Here is a 20,222-nt window from a genome sequence, read left to right as displayed (position 1 = left end):
ATGAACTCAACTATATATTGAACGATTTCACGATTATTAGAATAATATCTAATTTGCGATCATCAGTATAGTATGGTACAATTTTGTTTATTTTTATATATTTGTACCATACTATACTGATGATCGGAAGTTAGATATTATTCTAATAATCGTGAAATCGTTTGATATATAGTTGAGTTTGTTTTTAAAAGGTTGCTTTTCCTCGCATTCGGTAAAAATGTGTTTATTATGGAAGTCTAGTATGTGGCATTATTCTGTAGTAATGCCCTTATATATATATATATATATATATATATATATATTCTTTCTCTTTGGCCATGTGCCTTATAAATTATATTTCTTTTTAACCTATCTTCACACCTTAATCTATTAGCAACCAATTGGTTTTTACTGGCTTAGACATGAGTAATTCATTGTTGCTATGTGAGAAAGTTTATGTGGTGTTCATTTAAAGTTCATGCAAATTGAATATAAATCTCTCTCTTGCTAGGTAATTCTCCTCAGTAAAACCCTACTTCAAGTATATATTACACACAGGTAGTAGAAAAGGGTGTCTTGCTATGAAATGACTTGTGGCAGAGCTGAGCTAAAAATTCATCATGGTTCCTATTTTAACTGTTTGTTGATTGGCTGGGTGTACAATACAACTGGTCGTCACTTACCTTGATTTTATATCTGGTATGTTTCAATATCTTGATATCTCACTTCACCTCATCCACCCACCTACCTTTCATCATTGACCTTCCTCTACCACAGCTAACTTTCACTGTCAACATATAAAACTTTGTCACTTAGCATTCCTTGTGCATTTGCATTATGTCCATACCAACATAACTGCATTTTATTCCCAGCAGCTCTATTATGCTATGACCTTCATGTTAGATTACTACATTTGTTTCTTTCCCACTTTAGCAAATCTTCGATGCTCAGTGAAATATACGATATCATTAGAAAACAGACGAAATTAGCAGGACTAGTCTCAATCTTGTTTTAAGGTTTCATCAGTAACTGAGTACCCTCTTTAACTATCCACAGAGATACTGCTTTTAACTCTTTAGCATTTAGATTTCTTTGTCAAATGTATTGCTTATTTATTGACACTGTTTTGAATTAACCATGCATTATCTCATAGCTTTGCTATTTCAATGATGTGACTGTTTATTTTTAGAATGACATAAAGTAGGTGTGAGAGGCTGGATCTGGGCAGTTTGAACATAAAATGGATGAAATATCTTAACTTGTACAGCTGGTTTAAATGCTGAAGGATTAAACCAATAATAACTAAGAGCTTAAACAAACTGGATAGACCAATTTGTATATATGACATATAGATGAAGTCTTCAATAATGACACTGTAGAATAATAGACTGTCATAGCTATGTAAATTAGTTAAATACCATCAGATATTTTTCAAAAGTTGAAGTTTTGCTAAAGCTTAGTCATTTGAAATATTGACACATTCCATTTGTAATGTCTTCGTATTCTGATAACTGGGGGGAGGATATTCTGATTTTGAGTTTTTTTTTACCCTTTAATATCTAACTGAAAGCTTGATAGAAAAAGTAACTAATGCTGTTGCTAGGAATGTTAAAGATTCAGTCTTCTGTGATAAAAAAAAAAATATCAGTTTGTGTCAATATATCTCAGCTGCCTTTGTCTTGTGGCTATTTTTTCCGACAATAATTTCAGTTAGCTGTAAACAACACAATATAGGAATATTATCAAAATTTTGCTTGTCAAAGTGTCAGGTTCTGGGGATAAGATAAGTTTCATTCAACACAATTATTATCAATTGTTGGTATTTAGTTAACCACAAATGTCAACAGGTAGGGGTTTAGATTCAGTTGTTTAGTCCCAGGTTAATCCTGATTGAACAGCAACTGTGACCAATCTTTTTAAGGGTATATGGGACTAAATCATATGTTGCTTCCTTTGTTAAAATGGTATGGTTTGACTATTAGGAGATTTGGCTGCCATCTCCCCCAGATCAGTCAACCATCTAGAGCAATGGTTCTCAGCTGGAGTCCATATAAGATTTTGTGTTAAATTTATGAGCAATAAATTGCTTATACTTCTACAATGCACTAAATATTTCAACAATTTTTTAAAAATACAATTCCTAATAACATTTGATAATAAAAAATATAATAGAATTTTTTAAACATTGAATGGCTAGAAGGGTTCACTTCATTAAAATAAGATTCAAAGGAATTCATAGGTAAAATAGGGTTAAGAACCATTGATCCAGAGGTTCATTAATCTTTCGCTTAGTTCAAACTTCATCATTTGTCAGTAAGGTCAACACTTGGTTCACAACATGTTCATTTGCCAAGACAACATACGATTTATCACAAGTGTCATTAGTGATGTCATCATTCAGGACATCTGCTTTGCTACATAACATTTAGGTCAATAGTTGGTTAACCACAAGCGTTATCACTGTGCTTTAGAGCATTCGATTTAGCACAGATGTCAGCATTTGGTAGTTAAGTCAATAATTTGTTACTATTTAGCTTCAGGTCAACCCCAATCAAGCAAAACCAATGATCATGACCATTCCACATTTCTAGGGGTTTTATAAAACATTGCTAATATATTCTCCCCTTATCTAATTCTTTTAATACCAACCTGCCTTAGACCACTTTGGTTCTGTGATAGAAACTTCCTGATCTAAAGTGGTCTAAATTCAAGCCTTCCATAAAAATTTTGTGTTCATTTATGTTCCAAGCACCAGATATTGAATGAGAAAGTTATTTACTAAATTCTTCATTATTTTCAAATCTAACTGAAACGAAGGCAGCATATTTGAACAGATCATAACAAAAGTGATCTAAACTAAAACTTTTCAGCAAAATTCCATGTTAATTTATGTTCTTGTTGTTGGCACTCCGTCGCTTACGACGTCGAGGGTTCCAGTCGATCCGATCAACGGAACAGCCTGCTCGTGAAATTAACGTGCAAGTGGCTGAGCACTCCACAGACACGTGTACCCTTAACATAGTTCTCGGGGATATTCAGTGTGACACAGTGTGACAAGGCTGGCCCTTTGAATTACAGGTACAACAGAAACAGGAAGAGAAAGTTGTGGTAGAAGAGTACAGCAGGGTTCACCACCATCCCCTGCCGGAGCCTCATGGAGCTTTAGGTGTTTTCGCTCAATAAACACTCACAACGCCTGGTCTGGGAATCGAAACCGCGATCCTATGACCGCGAGTCCGCTGCCCTAACTACTGGGCCATTGCACCTCCACACAATTTATATTCTAAACACTAGCTTAATAACAACAAAGCTATTTTACTAAATCATTTTTAAAATAAAGGTAACTATCTCAACACAGTAAGTAAAGGGTTAAGACAGTGGAGTGTAACTTGAACAAGAATTGGCTGCAGGCTGATCCACCATGAAGGAGCTTCTTTCCTTGATTTGACATCATTTGACAGTGAGATCATTATTTGATCTACTCCCAAATGTCATACAGCAGGCGGATTTTAAAGAATTATGGAATAGTGAAATGTCCATTGCTAAGACTCTGAATTCATGAATTAGTCAGTTCGTGTGAGAGCTACTGCTACTGTTGATGATGACAAGTAGGATAGATGAGTGAGAAGAGAATGAGTTGGGTGTTATATATGTATCAGGCACTGTAATTGGAGCAAGGTTTTATAACAGTCCTTTTATTATCATTTTCAACAGGTTTACATCTGGCTGGATTACTAGGGTATCAGATTGTTGACTGATAAAGTAGTGATTCATATTTTTTTTTACTGGTGCTATATTTTATCACTCACTCAGTCATTTTACTTGTAAACAATAACTGGAATGAGATACAGTTCACTTAAGTAAGCAGCTGACTGCACATGTAGGTGTTTTTCCACCTTGCAGCCTTCAAACCATAGTCGCCCATAATAGAAGTCCCACCTCCACCATCATGCACATTACAATTCTGTTTCATCAGTCCTATCAATAGTTTAACAATAAGATCTAATTGTATTTATGAACACAGAGGGCTTTAGAAAGCTGTGGCTAAGTTCCAGTTTCATGGTATGTAGCTCGTAAAAGATAGGATATTGGTTTAGTGTAGGTACACTTGACAGCTAGTTAAACTGAATTAGGTAGACTTAAATACTTTCTGTAGAAACATCAAATCACTAACAGCAGATATGAACTCACTGCCTATGAGCTGATTGTCCAATACCTTATCCAGAGAGCCATGTCATATCTACTGTGATAAAAGTAGATTATATGTATGAATCAACATTTAATTTATCACAGTTTTCAATAATTGTGGTATGGCAACAAGTTACAATAGTGATTCACTCATCACTACTTCAGCAAGTACAGTGAAGTCTATATTTGTTTATTAGATCATAATAAGAAGGCAAATTGGCAGAACCATTAAGTAGAAAGTCTTGTGCTATTTGTTACAATGCTGCACTATGAATTCAAAACATTGCCAATGTCACCTATGCCTGTTATCCTTTAAGGGTTTGATATTAAAAGAAAAAAGTAACAACCAGAGTTAGTAGAACCTTTAGAGCAGTGGTTCTCAACCAGAGTTCATATAAGATTTTTGGGGCTGAACTGGCTCTTGTGTGGGGTTGTTGTCGGATTTTCAAGCGAGATCGTTGCTGGTGCCCCTAGACTGGCTCTTGTGCAGGTGACACATGAGGTTTCTCGAGCGAGATGAGCGTGGCCGTTGCCAGTACCGCCTGACTGACCTTCGTGCGGGTAATACGTAAAAGCACCCACTACACTCTCTGAGTGGTTGGTGTTAGGAAGGGCATCCAGCTGTAGAAACACTGCCAAATCAGATTGGAGCCTGGTGTAGCCATCTGGTTTCACCAGTCCTCAGTCAAATCGTCCAACCCATGCTAGCATGGAAAGCGGACGTTAAACGACGACGACACAACAAAATAGTAAATTGGGGATCCACAATATCTTATTAATGGCTCCTGAAAAAATTTTGCTTTAGATGTATGTATTGGTATGTATTGCAAGAAACAGCTAGGTTTCTTTCTCAGACATTTCGCATAATTCAACCTACATAAATGTGTGAACAACAAAATACGAATTTTTAAAGTATCTGAAAATCTAGTTTTTAACCATCAAATGGCTGTGGTGGTCCACCAGAATAAAATAGTAGTTAAAGGGGTCCATAGCTGAAAAATGGTTGAGAACTCCTGTGTTAGTATCAGACAGGATGCCTTGCAGTATTTGGTGTTTGTTGAGGCAAGCTGGCAGAACTGTTAGCACGCCAGGTAAAATGCCAGGTCACATTTCGTCTGTCTTTAAGTTATGAGTTCAAATTCCACTAAGGTCGACTTTGTCCTTCATCCTTTTAGAGTCGATAAAATAAGTACCAGTGGAGTGCTGAGGTCAATGTAATCGACTTGCGCCCCCACCCTCCGAAATTGCTGGTCTTGACTCCAGAATTTGAAACCGATATTTGTTGTGATTCTGCATTCTGACAGCAACACCTGTGACAAATGGTATAAAACCATATTGGTTCATGCTTTGCCTTTTCATTGGACAACTTTAGTAGTGTGGAGAGTAGAGACTTCCATGTGTGAGCTACTGCTTGACTCCCTAAAATTTTGCCAACGATTGCACCGTATATGTAGGCGTATGGTCAACTCAGAATTGACAAAAAGCCTTATGCAATAAAAAAAAAAAACATTCCAGAGTTGTCTCCCATATTTGTCAAAATGGCTAAGACAATATTAGCCGTTTTTTTTTTTTTTAGTGAACATTTTAATAATCACAGAATTAAATATATTAATACTAACTTAAATATTGTTTACCTTAGTTTCTCTCACCAGTGGATCGTGGTCAATTTCACTGGACTAAAACTAATAATCCACTCAAGGTGTTTGGTTTTCACAAACGTGTCGAAAGGAAGTCAGCTTGGTAGAGACCTGTCACCAAGCTATACCTACATTCTATTTTATTCACAAAAATCCTCAAGTCATTTAACATCTGCTAGTAATGGTTAAGCTCTACTTCGCTGAAGAACTCTAATGAGATTGAGACATTGTCACTGTACTGTCAGACACACTCCCCTCTACATTTCATAGCTAATTAAAATTTCAAAGTTGTCTACCTTCTCTGATCATACTTGCTCATTTAGCAAATAATTATTCTCAATGAAGCAGACATTTCTAGGTATTTTTCTCTACCCATCCAGTTATTTTTATATCAACATATCTACCACTGTACTTGGTACTACAAACTTACAAAATATTTGTCAGTATATAATACTGCTGTTATTTAGTTTTTTATCTGTTCTTTGCCTGTGGGTTGACCTTTTGAGATGCAGTGCAAAGCAGTAATTCCTACCTTAATGGTATCTATAAATAGTTAGCTTGGGCACATTAGGATTAAGGGTTTCAGACAAAAATATAATGCAGTACATGATACAAACTGCTGATATCTCAGCTAGCAGTCCCATTTCATAGCAACTGAGCTATGTCTGCTTTACAGCTGTGAGTGGATTAGGCATAATGTTGGCAAAGAAATACTATAAGTAACTAAGGTATGTAAAAGAAGAATTAAGCTTATATTTGTCATAGGCAAGAGTAATGAGGATCCCTGCATATGTACTGCAATCAAAACTAATAGAGGAGTAATAGGATCGTTTTTATGAAGTCCTCTTGCAGACTACAAGAAACCCCATTATTACAGCTGATGACTTTAATTCTTCTGTTACAATATTTCTATTGAAATGCACTGTCTTTTACTTCAATTAATTTTGAAAATAATGAAAAATTTAGTAAAATAAGTTTATTATTAAACTGGTGTCTGGAATATAAAATTAGCATGAAATTTTGATGGAGGTTTAAATTTAGGGCAATTAAAGAACAAGAACTGTATCTTAGAACCAAGGGGAATTGGTATCGAAAGATTAAAGGGTGTGTTGGACAATGCCATGATGGCTGCTATAGATATGGTACAAAGAATAAAGAGAAGTGAAAGCTCTTGGAGTTTTGTGATACAAATGTCCTATTTGGAAACTAACCATCCACCTGATCATTAAACCAATTGATGAATATGAAGGCTAGATAAACTTGGTATTCACCAGGAAATGGGATAGACAACAGACTGTACATGTTAAGTACTCCTTGATAGTGAAGAATGTCTCATTCAATATATTCTGAAGTTACTGGTCATCAGTCTAATAGTTAAATGGACCTAGAGACACAAGTCAGTATTGAGAAAGAGGGTATCAAAACCAAAAGATTTTCCAGTCATAGTTAAATTCAAAGAGGTATTACTCAATACATGTAACAAAGAGAAACTTAGAGACTTATAACAGAAGACAGCTGGAAGATTCTATGAGCCAACTTGCTATAAGGTACTGACAAGATCTGTGGATGGATCAAGGTTCCAGCTTGATGGAAGGTGACATAGAGGAGAGAAATGATGCAATAGATAGAATCATAAAAGTAACAAGCAAAGTTCAAAAGAAGAGCAGAGAGTAAGGAATGGCATTAGGAAACTAGATGTTAAGTTTACATATCAAAAAGAGAAATTGGAAACAAGATGCTTGCTTTGCAATGCAGAACACCTCATGTTTCTTTTTGATCTTCTTGTCACAGGCAGTGAGATACTGCCTCAAGTAGATACAACAGACTGACCATCTATTGAAGTTGACAAGATATAAATACAAGGAAAGCAACTGGACCATCAAAAATAGTCACTGAGATGCTAAAAATATGTAATGAAGTAGAACACACATCAACCAGTATGTTTGTAGGATTTGAGACGTCAGTTCTAACGATTCAAAAGTAGAGAAGTTCTAGAAAGAAGCAAGTACAGGAGTATCAAATTAATGGACTATGTTATGAAAGCAACAGAAAGAATTATAACATAACTGATTAGGAAGAGAATTAGCTAAGATGGCCCATCATTCAGAGTTATGCTGAGTTGAAGTATAACCAGTGTCCTCTTCCTAATGAAAAAATTACAGATAATTCCACTATACTTAGCATTCTTCAGAATGAAGAAGGTACCATGCTCTCCAGTCTGGTGGTCATTAAAATAAAGCTAGTAGTAGTTGTATGGCTTGTGAAAGCCATGCAATCCATGTACAGAGATGCTGTCATCAAGGTACTAAAGAAGAATTTAGCTTGCAGGTAAGTATCCATCAGGGTTCAATTCTCAACCCTCTTTCCTGTTTGTTGTAATTCTTCAGTCTATAACAGAAGAGTTTAAGACCATGGGAATTCCTTTATGACCTCTCAATTGAGTCGGTCAAAGAGTTAGAGAAGAAATTCCAAACAGCAAGACCTAAAATCAAGATGCTTCAAAGTAAATTTTGCAAAAGTTTTACTCAACTGAAAAGAATAAATGACCCTACTGCTAACAGAGTGGTGACCTCAATATACAGAATAGGTGTAGGTAGGTACACTGTGTTATATACCAAGTTATGAGTGAACAAGAGATGCAGTGGGATCACAAGTCGGCTGACATAAATTTTTTTCCAAATGTTTGGAGTGTTCTTTGGAATTAGTTGACAGTTTATGTTACCTTCGTAATTTAATTAACAGTGGAGATGAGTGTTATGGAAGCTTAGTAGCCAGAATAAAGGGAAATGTTCAGGGATCTTATTTTTGCTAGCAGCAAAAGTATTCTCTTTGAATGAAGTACTTTGTGCTGTGAAAATGCCCACGAAAAACACAGTAGCCTCTTCTTCAGGAATGACAAAATATTTCTGCACAAAGGGACTAAGAATCCCTCATCTCCTAGAAAAAAAAAAACTATGCTAAAAGAACTATTTAAAGATGGGTGAATATTTAATACAGTACAGCATAGTGAAATAAAAAAGAAGACTGTGTGTGGGTGTACATATACACAATTTTAATGCTATGTGAACCTTAGTAGTATGAATAAAAAGTCAACATTTACAACATTTTGGGAAACATTTAATTTAATTTCCGATGAATGAAAAAAAATGAGCTGTTAGTGTTCAGTCCATGGTAAATATTCGACTCGCAATGTCTCCAATTAACCAATCCATCCCTTGCAGTAAATTCTCTCCAGTCAGGGCACTACAGTCAAGTATTAGCCAATGGTGAGATTTTATGTTGTCCAGTTTTAAAATCTATAAAGAAAATAAGAGGGACTTGTTACATTTGAAGGGTTATGAATGCGAATGGTCAGGATAGGGGGTAAATGATAGTGTGTCTGTATGAAAGAATGAAAGGAAAATGGTTGAGAGAAATTGTGTGTCTTCTGCCCCTCATAGATAAGTGGGTAAATCTATTGATGCCAGCATCCTTCACAAACTGGGACTTGATACCATCTACTTGATCATCAGTCTAAAGGAGAAACTGGAAAAGGTTGGTCACTGTCATTGGTACCTCAGATAATTGATTAAACATTATCTGTACACAGACACAATGGTTATAAGGTTACAAAGCTTGACCATTGATGATATGGTCAAATCTTAACATTAGCCATCGTCATCAGTTAAGCAACACATTGTGTTGCTTAACTCAGGGGTTTTCAAACTTTTTGACTTGCGGACCCCTTTATATTTCAGGCTTTACCTTAGAGACCCCCTTATAAATGCTTATGAAATTTATACATAAATATTTGCTTAAAATAACATATATTTTTACATTTATTTATTTGACAGTATTTAACAAATAGGTTTATTGTCAATTAAAAGATTTCGATTAAAAAACATATATAAAATCAAATTGCCCATAAAAAGTATTTGCTGTCCGTGGACCACAGTTTGAAAACCCCTGGCTTAACTGATGATTAGTCCCATTTATGCTTTGTAGATAAATCATTACCATATTTTCCAGCATACAAGTTGAATTTTTCAGACCAAAAAAAGATTGTTCAATTTATATGCCAAGGCAACTTTGGAGGATCAAAAATTCCATGTGAAATGCAGCATAAATTTGGAAAAATAGTCACAATGTTTGAATGTTTTCACATGTTTACACTGTACTCTATGTCAACTTGTATGCTGAAAAAGATAGTAAAACGTGGTGAGGATGGCATCCACATGTAAAACTACCTACTGATCCAATAATATGCAAAAGATCATATTTTGTAAAGAAAAAACCCATCACATTTATGATAAGATGGAACAACTGAAAAAAATTAAAATGAAACAAACAAAAGTTACCTCTCTGATTTCTTCGGCTTTAAGAGCACCAGGTAAGTCTTGTTTGTTTGCAAAAACTAGTAGTGTTGCATCTGCTAATCGCTGTAAGTAGAAAAAAGTAAATTATTAGAATTAAATGTGTCAACTAATTTTTTAAGAAAAATGTTCTACAAATTTTAACCCTCTATGCTTGGAATTATGGCATCTCACAAAAAGATATAAAAGGTCGAAATAAATTTTAGAGATTAAACAGTTTAAGAAATGATTTGAAAAGAAAAAACATGCTACCTTCACAAATATTAAAGATGTCTACAAATCAGGATGAGAGCCTCTATATCAATGGTTCCCAATCTTTTCATTACCAAGGACCCCTTATATCTAAATTAATTTTCCCTGTGAGCTTTTTGAAAGGTCTGTCTGCTCAATAAATTTTGAGCTTAGCACATAGAGCCTCAGTACTTTGTGGATCTCCCAGGGGTTTACAGACCCCAGGTTAGAAACCATTGTTCCCAACCTTGTCTCTTGACTAGCTAGAACCAGGAACCCAATCTCTTTCAAAAACGAAATAAGATACTGAATATATGTAGTTCTGCATCAGTGGTTCTCAACCATTTTTTGCCTATGATCAAAAGTATCACCATTCCATTTTTTTTTATCAGGTACAGTTTATACAGAACAGTAGTTCTCAACTGGGGTCTATATACGACTTTATTAAAAATTTATGTGCAATAAACTGGTTATATTTCTACAATACACAAAATATTTAAACATTTTTTTATACAATTCCTAATATTTAATCATAAAAATATAATAGGAGTTTTTAGGCATTGAATGGCTATGAAGGTTCCCCAACTCCCTGAGTAAAATAGGAATCAAAGGGGTCCATAAGGTCTGCTTTTCTTCATCATCTTCTTGGTAGTCTCTTGAGTCTGCCGAAAAAGATGATTCTGAAATTTCTTGTTGAACAAATGTTTGTGTAGTACATAAGCTCACTCGCTCTATCAAATCGACATTGCCAGTATAGGTGTACAGTGTGCCATGCATCAGTTGTGTTAAAGTGATTGCAGAGAAACATGAAATAAAGTATTTTGCTCAAGAGCACAACAGTCCAGGAATCAAAACCCACAATCTCACAAGTGTAAGTACAACAATCCAACTTCTAGGTCTACTCAGTCAAAGTTAAAATAACAACATGAAGGATGTTTAAGTTTCTGCTTTATTTAGATCTTCATCAGCATTTGTTGGCCTTTTGTAGAAATTTAACCTACCAAACTAAAGTTAATTCAAGACACCCTATAACTGGGTGCATATTCCATTGCCTTGCAGTACTGTGTTCAAATCTTGGTATGGACAAGAACAATATAGTAAGAAAGAATGTGATAACAAAAGCAACAAATAAGACCAATAAATAATTTGAATAAATCATTGCAACTGACTTCTTCCAATAATAAAGCATCCAGTTCTTGCTTACAATCCTGCAGCCTCATTCGGTCAGCACTATCAACAACCCAGATAAGACCATCAGTCGATTCAAAGTAGTTTTTCCAGTAGGAACGGAGAGACTTTTGGCCACCAACATCCCATATGTTTAATTTATAACTGAAATGAGTGGAAAAAAAATCACAAATGGAAATATATTTTCTTATTATTTCGGATATCATTTTAAAGTTTCTTTGATTTGAAATTTCAAATCAGTAAAATTTGACATGTTTATTGGCATATTTTCATGAAACAAAATTAGAATGATACAAATGAAACTGAAATTTTAGTCTTTTTAGAAATTTTAATTAAATTTCAAAGACGTACTTGCTTTGCAAGTGATTTGATCTGAGATCATGTTTCAAAACTAAAATAATTACATGACAAATACATGTTGGCTATTCAAAAACACACAAAAACTGTTAAATAATAACCAAATGGACTAGACTAGACTACAAAGAAATATATTTATTTTTAACTATTTAGTGTCAGACACAGTTCTTAGGTTATCAATCTCTTTAATCCAATGAACCAACTATAGACTGAAAAACTAGAAATATTTAAAATATATATATATATATATATAACACTGCATAAAATAAAAGGAAAACAAAAAGAAAACTAACTCACCCGAGATGTTCTAAAGTTTTAATGTTAAAGCCTAAAGTTGGAGATATGGTATCAACATCTTCACCATTGAATTTTTTTAGCACTGTTGTCTTACCAGCATTATCTAAGCCACTATTTGGAAAATTAAGGAAGAAATAAACTATTTATACAAAAACAAATATATATATACATATAGTGGTTGAACAAAATATTGAAAACACTTTGTTAAACTGAAGTTTTATTATTTAACATGCAGTTGGTCTACGTTTGGCATCAGTCACAGTAGGGGCCAAACAGTATGTTTTACTATTCTACAGCCCCTCTCTGTGAACTTCAACTTCTATCTAGAATTATGCTTGCCAGAGCTAGTTTTATCTTGGTTTTGGAATGCCTCAATGATTCTAGAGACTTTATCTCTCAAAACATTAAACAACATAAAAAAACTAATGATTATTATGTTTGCAATTTTCTTAATTTCTACAGTTGCCAAGAATGTAACATGGAAAGCCAAAGACCATCCTTTCTTCCTTGTCTTCGATTATGTGATAATGATAACATTAAAATAAGAATGTGGATTCTAGTTTCATAATAAATTAATGTATTTCATCAATTGAATAGCTAGAACCTTGGAAAAAGAGAATAACTCAAGCTGAAACTGAGGCACACTTCCAATTGCTTGTTGAAGCCATTTATGACATTTTAAAAGTTATTTTGCAAGGGCAGTGGATTAATAGATTGTTCAGAGAGTTGGATAAAAATGCCTTGACATATTTGTTCAGGCCTTTCATGTTCTGGGTTCAAATCATGCAGAGGTCAAGTTTACTTTTTATCCCTCTGGGGTTCATAAAATAAAGTACCAGTCGAGGTCGACTATGCCAAAAATTATTTTGTATCATGCATTTTATGAAGAAAAGTATCGTTATCATAGGTTTCCAACAGACCAGTTATATGTTATAATATATATATATTTACTCTTTTAGTCGTTTCAGTCATTTGACTGTGGCCATGCTGGAGCACCGCCCTCAGTCGAGCCAATCAACCCCAGGATTTATTCTTTGTAAGCCTAGTACTTATTCCACCGGTCTCTTTTTGCCAAACCGCTAAGTTACGGGGACGCAAACACACCAGCATTGGTTGTCAAGCAATGGTGGGGGGACAAACACAGACACACAAACACACACACATATATACACATATACGACGGGCTTCTTTCAGTTTCCGTCTACCAAATCCACTCACAAGGCTTTGGTTGGCTCGAGGCTATAGTAGAAGACACTTGTCCAAGGTGCCACACAGTGGGACTGAATCCGGAACCATGTGGTTGGTAAGCAAGCTACTTACCACACAACCACTCCTGTGCCTAGATATATATATATACCAGTTATATGTTATAATATATATTCATTATATTTTTTATGGCAGGAGTATCAAAGAGGTGTCTGTGTAACTTGAAACACACACACACACATACACACAATTTCCCTAATGACAAAGTTGTTTTATTAAATTTCTCATTACGTGTGTGTTTATGTTTCCTAGTCCTGATATCGTTGTAGAGGGTGTCGTTATCACACAGGCAGTGACCTTCGTTTCCAGTCTTCCATGGAACATGTCTATCCAGGTGAAATGTTACTGCACTTGGAAATAGATGAAGGTCGGTAACGGAAACGGTATCTGACTAGAAAAAACTGGTCAGTTTCGTCTGGCCCATGCAAGCATGGAAAAATAGACGTTAAAACGATTGTGTGTGTGTATGTGCGCGCGCGGTCTTTTACAAGTTTTAGTCCTTGGACAGTGGTCAATCGGTTATATCGACCTTGGAAATTGCGAAAATTAAATTTGACATTTTATATTGCATATTTATGAAACTATATCACTTGTTTGGCTTACACCGGTCACGAGCTATGAACAGCTTGTCTTAAGAAGTATTTTGTTTAGCTCTATTTCCTCACACGTGCTTTTGACAATGATTGTCAAACAAAACTAGGGGCGTGGAAGACGCAACACCAGTGACTTAGCATTAGAGCGTGTGCCGCTCGGGGTAGCTTTTGAGTTTGCCGTTTGCCCAAGAATATATAACAGACCCAAAAGTGTCGTAACCATAAAAACGTGTACGGAGCAGACTTCGCTCCCTACCATAAGCTATATTATTGTGTAACAATGCCTAAACATTTTCCTAATTTTGACTCTCCATTAAATTTCAACCTAATTTGGGTACAACTGTTGGTTAGAAACCTCGATTCCTTAAGTGAAAGCCTCCTGATTTAGAAAAAAAAAGGTATTGTGATTGTGATGTTCATTTCTTCTCTCAAAAAGAAATGTTAGAAACCGGGTAGTAGTGATGACTCGAAACCGAAGACTCGTTTTAGCAATTATTCAATATTTATCGTTTCATTGGAGTGACAATTAAAAAACTGAGTGAAGTAGTTCAAGAATTTGGAAGGGTATAAAAGAAGCTATCGAAGAGTTTAGATGCTATATCTTTCATATATGATTATTATGGGATTATATAGGGATCAGAGTCTATATAAGAATGATAAATATAAAAATTACAAACCAAGAGTTAATATTCCTATAAAGTAACCTGAATTTAGATGGGATTCCTTCTCTTTATATGTTATAAACACACACGATATATATATATATATATATATATATATATATACACACTGACATAAATATGTAGTTTATGATGAAAATGATACAAGACGTAATGTAAAATTGATAGCTAGGCAAAATTCGATAATGTGATATTACTGGTATTTACTTTAAGAACATCGGAGATATGCAAGTTAAAATTCACTCAGACAAGATTTGAACTTGGAATGCAAAGAGACTGGGGCAAGATTCTGAAGAGAGCACTCCCTCTTCAGTCAGGAATGTTATGGTTGATTAAATCGATCGCTTAGTAATATGGGCTTCCTCGTTTTTTAAGGGCTCTAAATACAAACTGGTGTTTTCACTGCACAGTTCTGAATTATAATTTGTTTCTAGGCTGGTGGGTACACATGTGAAGATTACTATTGTCGACTCAAACGAGATACTAGGTATTGCTGCCGTACGCCGACAGTTTTTGATTTAGTACATGCTCTAGAACTGGATGTTGTGCAAAAGTCATTTCATTCATAACAGTTGTGCATGTGAATAGTGTAGAGAGTCTACCAGACAAATTTCACATAAATTACATTGCGACGGTCGTCGATGGAAATGCAGTGGATGTAATTTTGTAAAATCTATCCATTACCATTTTTTTTCTACTTGTTCGCATTTGTCATTAAAATAAATGCGAACGATTTGATCATAAATTGGTGGTGCCGAGAACTTCCGCAAAAGTATGTATGGAGCGAATTACGAATATAATGTTATTTCTGGTTGACTGGTACAATCTTTTAAAGAGATCTGTGTGTAGAGTCGGATATTTCAAAATTTAGTCTTAAAAAAAGAATTTAGGACTGTCACTTTTTTTGTTGAATTTAAGACCGTAAAAACGAGTTACCTAGTAATGTTACTGGTTACTCGTTTTATCAAACATGGATAGGATGGGAGGCAACGTGAAGCAATCCATAACCATAAAATGAAAGAAAAAATCGAAATTTATAACACGAAAATATACAGATACAGTTAGAGATGGATAATCATAATGATACATAAATATATTAAAGGATACAGCATAAGAATTCGCATCTCTTTTTCTTTCTGTTTCATTTTTTTTAGTAGTGTTAACAGCCCCATCACCGCACAGACATACCGAATGAACAATCCCGGTAATTAAGAGCAGAAATATTTATCCGTCGAAAGCCGACAACAAAACAACTGAGTGTCACTCGGGAAGTAAGTGACTCGGCGGCGTTTCGTAGTTGGCTTGTCATAAACTGGTTCGCAGCGCAATACTTCTACACAACCTTTCACTCTCTCTCTCTCTCTCTCTCTCTATCACTCACTCACTTTGATTATACGCTTGCTTTACTTTCATTCAATTTGATGTAGTCGTGTATTTTATAATGACATTCTAAAAAAAGCGTAAACATTTTTGTTTTTAATTTTAAAGCAGTTAAGAACCGTTCTTAAAGTTTTAAATCTAAGCGTTAAAAACAGTTTATTTTAATGTTGTTTTTTTTTGCTCTAAAAAAAAAATCAATGTGAAAGAAGTTAAGAAACGTTCTTAATTCTTTAATCTAAACATAAAAAAAACTTATGTTTATTTTAATGTCTTTTTTAATTGAATTGTCGTAAAAAGAAAAACGTACGAACTCACTGTTGGTAAAACAGGTTGGTTCGACTTAGTAATGGCGACAAAAAAGTCACTGAATGGGGAGAAGATTTGGCATTTTGATGTTACGAACCCCGTAAAGCATTCTAACGGATTTACCATTTACAAAGTATCGTGTAAGGTCAGTATTTACTCGGGTTGTTTTCTTTTTTTTTGCATTTATATAATATTTCATGTGTTATTTTTCTTTCTCTGCTACCATTAATATGTTCTTGGACACAGGTACAAGACCAAGTTATATGAGGAAGTAATAAGAGTCGAATGAATCAATTAAACAGTATATAACTGGTACATATTTCGATATCCTTATATTTAGTTCTAGTGTCAGCCGTCGCCTACAACTCAGCTTATCAATATATATATATTTATCCATATATATAATTATATATATGGTTATGTTCATTTTTAACTATATTTTTACAGTAACATCTTTTTTTATTATTGTCACTTTTACTGTTAACAATTACCAAGCCTATATATTTTCTGTCATCCTAATTCAAGTCATGAGGGAGAAGGGAACGCAAATAGATATAGCAGCACACGCCAACAACAACAGAAATGCATTATTTATGTATTTGTACGAATGACAATTCGAAAACCTACTTGATATTAACAAACACTCACAGCTTTAAATGTACATTTCAGTTATTAAGAAATTATTTTTTTTATATATATAGAACGAAGTCAATTTTTTTTTAAAGAAGTATATTTGCATTTTATTTTTCGAATGACAAGGTGTGCGAATCTGTGAGAGCTACAGAATTTTTTTTTTAATGAAAATATTTAACTATTCGCAATTTTCCTACTTCTGCTAAGGTTTGGGGTTAAAATACTTAGGGATTACTATGTATGCGTGTATATATATATATATATATATATATATATATATATATATATAAATTTAAATGAGAGTTTTGACGCTAATATCCATTATTATTGAAGTTTATTACCTATGTCAACATTTTTGTACAAGGTTATATTTAACTGTCAATTCAAGTTAAATAAGTAAATTACCTTACACATCCTCAGGGTAAAAAGTAAACACCCAAAAATATGAACACACACACACACACACACACACCTCTTGTGTCTCACAAAATCATAGCTAGATAGGGGCGTACACGTCTGTAGGAATGGCATAGTGGTCTGAGGGCCCATCGCAGAAAACCTATCAAGCCTGCTACAGGCATATGTCTGCAATGAGAAAGTGGTTCTTATACTCGATATCGAGTTGACGACCACTATATATATATATATATATAGACACAGACAACCATACATACTCTCTCTTACTCTAGACCTTTACTATTAACACTTAGTAACAGCTGTGTTCGGTCCGTGGTGAGATGTGATGCGACATGATCTGCCAAGACAAGGGTGTTGCTGTTTCCCAATGTCTTCTACCATCTTCCAAAGCTTACAGGTGGTGTGGTGTGACGTATTCAATGAAGGAAGATACGTGTTTCTCTAGGTTGTTCACGGAACTTCAAAATTGAAACTACAAACATTCGAAAAACTGATGTGTTGTTATATATAGTTCTTCTTTACATCGGTCAAATTCGTCGCGATTATCGCCATGGTGACTCAGATATATATATATATGGTTTTAAACTGCGAGAATTAAAAGCGACAATATTTAGTCGAATACAATACATCCCTCATTTTTCATTTTTGTACTTAAAAAAAAAAATCTAATATATCTTATTCTTCTGTACACTCCAGTGTAATGCAGCTTCCCCCCTCGCAATTTTAAGCTCAATGTTTTGTATATTTCTCAAAAAATTATACACAAGTAAATATTTTATATCGCTGAACGAGTAAGTAGTCAGAGGAATATATCATTGATAAATGATAAACAATTTCTCTACTGCTACTAATTAAGATATTTAGAATACTATAGATTAGATGGTCTCCAATTCAAATGTGTGGACGCATACACACATACATATGTGTGTGTGTGTGTATTATGAAGCATCGTTTACAATTCACTGTCAACTTTACACATACACATGTTAATGCTCATGTACATATATAGGTATTTCTGGCTGTACATAAATACCGAACTATATAATGTTTTGCCTTTTGATGAAATACAATCTTCGCTATGATGGATGGTATTTTTACTATTTTCTGGTTCCCTATAAAGCTATAAGCTGATTCTTTCGACATGTCAAATGGTTCATTAGATAATTAAAATGAATGAAGGGATTTTGTTAATGTGTGTCAAGTGTAATCTGTCAACTAATCACTCTCTCTGTTCATATATATATATATATATATATATATATATATATATATATATATATATATATATATATATTCATTCAAATTACCATCATGTTATCTGTGTTTGCTTATCTTTCTATTTATGTATTTAAAAAAATATTACTCGTGTGTGCATAGGGAGAAAATCCAATGGCAAAAAGCCATGTTCACGTTCGAGTGGGCAGAACGTGTTAAGAATGGATATACACATCCTTTTTTTTTTTACTGCCTTGCATACCAATAACATATTGGAAAGCCTTTACATGCTTTAGCTGTCTCCGTTTAACTCCAAAAAAAAAAAAAGAAAGAAAATTGGCGATGTTTATCACTAAGGAGGTGAATCGCATCAATACACTAGTGTCTGTTAGTTCACTGATGTCTCTTGGAGCTAGTGTAGTACTTAAATACATCTATAGAAAGTTGTTTTAGATGAAATCAAACACAAAACGTTAAAAATGGATGCATACAGTTGTATTTTATATACATATATACTGGTCAAAAAGCTGAAAGGTCAACTTGATTTCTTAACATAAATTCGACCTACTCTCAGTATTGAGTCACCATATCATTAAATGTTCTGTTGTTATTCTTAACTTAGCTTTAAAATAATAACTTTAATCCACTGTATATTGATTCCAATCATGGGCACTTTGTTTAGGCACAGGCATGGTTGTGTAGTTATGAACCATGTAGTTGGGTGTTCAGTCCCAATGTGTGAATGTTGTTGACTGATATTCTATACTATATATATATAGGTTATGAGAGGTAATGGTGTCAAGAAGACCCAAAGGTGTCAGGTAATGCTGAGTGAGTGCTATGGACAGACTATAGTTAAGCTCCAGGTTTGGTGATTATGCAAATGAGGAGTCCAACGTAGGTCATATATCAGCATATGTATATATAAAAAAAAATTAACAGAATGAGATAAAAATCTTAAGCTGTGAAAGATTTCAGAACATTTATAAATTGAAGGTCTTACAGCTGTTTCCAGGATATTTTATATATCCCTTCATTGGAGACAGTGTGAGAAAATGGTAAGCAATGGTTATGCATGGGATATGCAGGGATATTGTATCTTCAGTTCCATTATTTAGGCAGAATGGTATACATATAAGATTCCTGTACCTTGTAATTAAGTTCCAATAGTATTTAAAATTGGTCATTCCAAGCATAGAGTTTGTAAACGGTCTTTATTGAACCGAGGGTTTTTTTAATCTTATATGTATACCATTCTGCCTAAATATATGGAACTGAAGATACAATATCTCTGCATATCTCATATCTATTTTCATTCCTCCACTTCACTCTCTATTTCATATCTTATCTAGAATAACTGTTGCTTAACCATTTTCTCACACTGCCTCCGATGAAGGGATATATAAAATATCATTGAAACAGCTGTAAGACCTATTTATAAATGTTCAGAAATCTTTCACAGCCTTGGATTTTTATCTTATTCTGTTAATATATATATATATA

The 20,222-nt window shown here is 34.2% G+C and overlaps 2 protein-coding genes across 3 annotated transcripts in view; one reads left to right on the top strand and one right to left on the bottom strand.

The window, feature by feature from the left end:
* Positions 1 to 8,833: 8,833 nt before the first annotated feature.
* LOC106867464 (ADP-ribosylation factor-like protein 2) lies at positions 8,834 to 16,093 on the bottom strand. Its single transcript, XM_014912343.2, has 5 exons — positions 15,876 to 16,093; positions 12,230 to 12,340; positions 11,557 to 11,719; positions 10,142 to 10,222; positions 8,834 to 9,100 (listed from the first exon to the last, which is right to left on the bottom strand). The coding sequence occupies exons 1-5, from the start codon at positions 15,938 to 15,940 to the stop codon at positions 8,966 to 8,968; spliced, it is 555 nt and encodes a 184-aa protein (XP_014767829.1). The 5' UTR covers positions 15,941 to 16,093; the 3' UTR covers positions 8,834 to 8,965.
* An 86-nt stretch (positions 16,094 to 16,179) lies between these two features.
* The window catches only part of LOC106867465 (ribosomal protein S6 kinase delta-1), a 61,743-nt gene continuing 57,700 nt past the window's right edge, over positions 16,180 to 20,222 (top strand). Inside the window, exon 1 of one of the 2 annotated variants that reach the window (XM_014912345.2) lies at positions 16,180 to 16,599. In XM_014912345.2, coding sequence (XP_014767831.1) covers positions 16,495 to 16,599 — 105 coding nt within the window. In that variant the 5' untranslated portion in view covers positions 16,180 to 16,494. The remainder of the gene's footprint in view (positions 16,600 to 20,222) is intronic. The other variant, XM_014912346.2, reaches the window with a different exon arrangement.

This window comes from Octopus bimaculoides, chromosome 11 (assembly GCF_001194135.2).
Source record: "Octopus bimaculoides isolate UCB-OBI-ISO-001 chromosome 11, ASM119413v2, whole genome shotgun sequence".
NCBI lineage: Eukaryota > Metazoa > Mollusca > Cephalopoda > Octopoda > Octopodidae > Octopus > Octopus bimaculoides.
This window is presented reverse-complemented; position numbering and strand designations above follow the sequence as displayed.

Bases quoted from the DNA above. Each gene is read 5' to 3' on its own strand.
- LOC106867464 (XM_014912343.2), bottom strand. From the start codon at position 15,940: ATGGGGCTGTTAACACTACTAAAAAAAATGAAACAGAAAGAAAAAGAG. The intron at 12,341-15,875 runs GTATCCTTTAAT...TTTTCCAAATAG, and splicing joins GAGATGCGAATTCTTATGCT to TGGCTTAGATAATGCTGGTA. The intron at 11,720-12,229 runs GTGAGTTAGTTT...CACTCATTTCAG, and splicing joins AAAACTTTAGAACATCTCGG to TTATAAATTAAACATATGGG.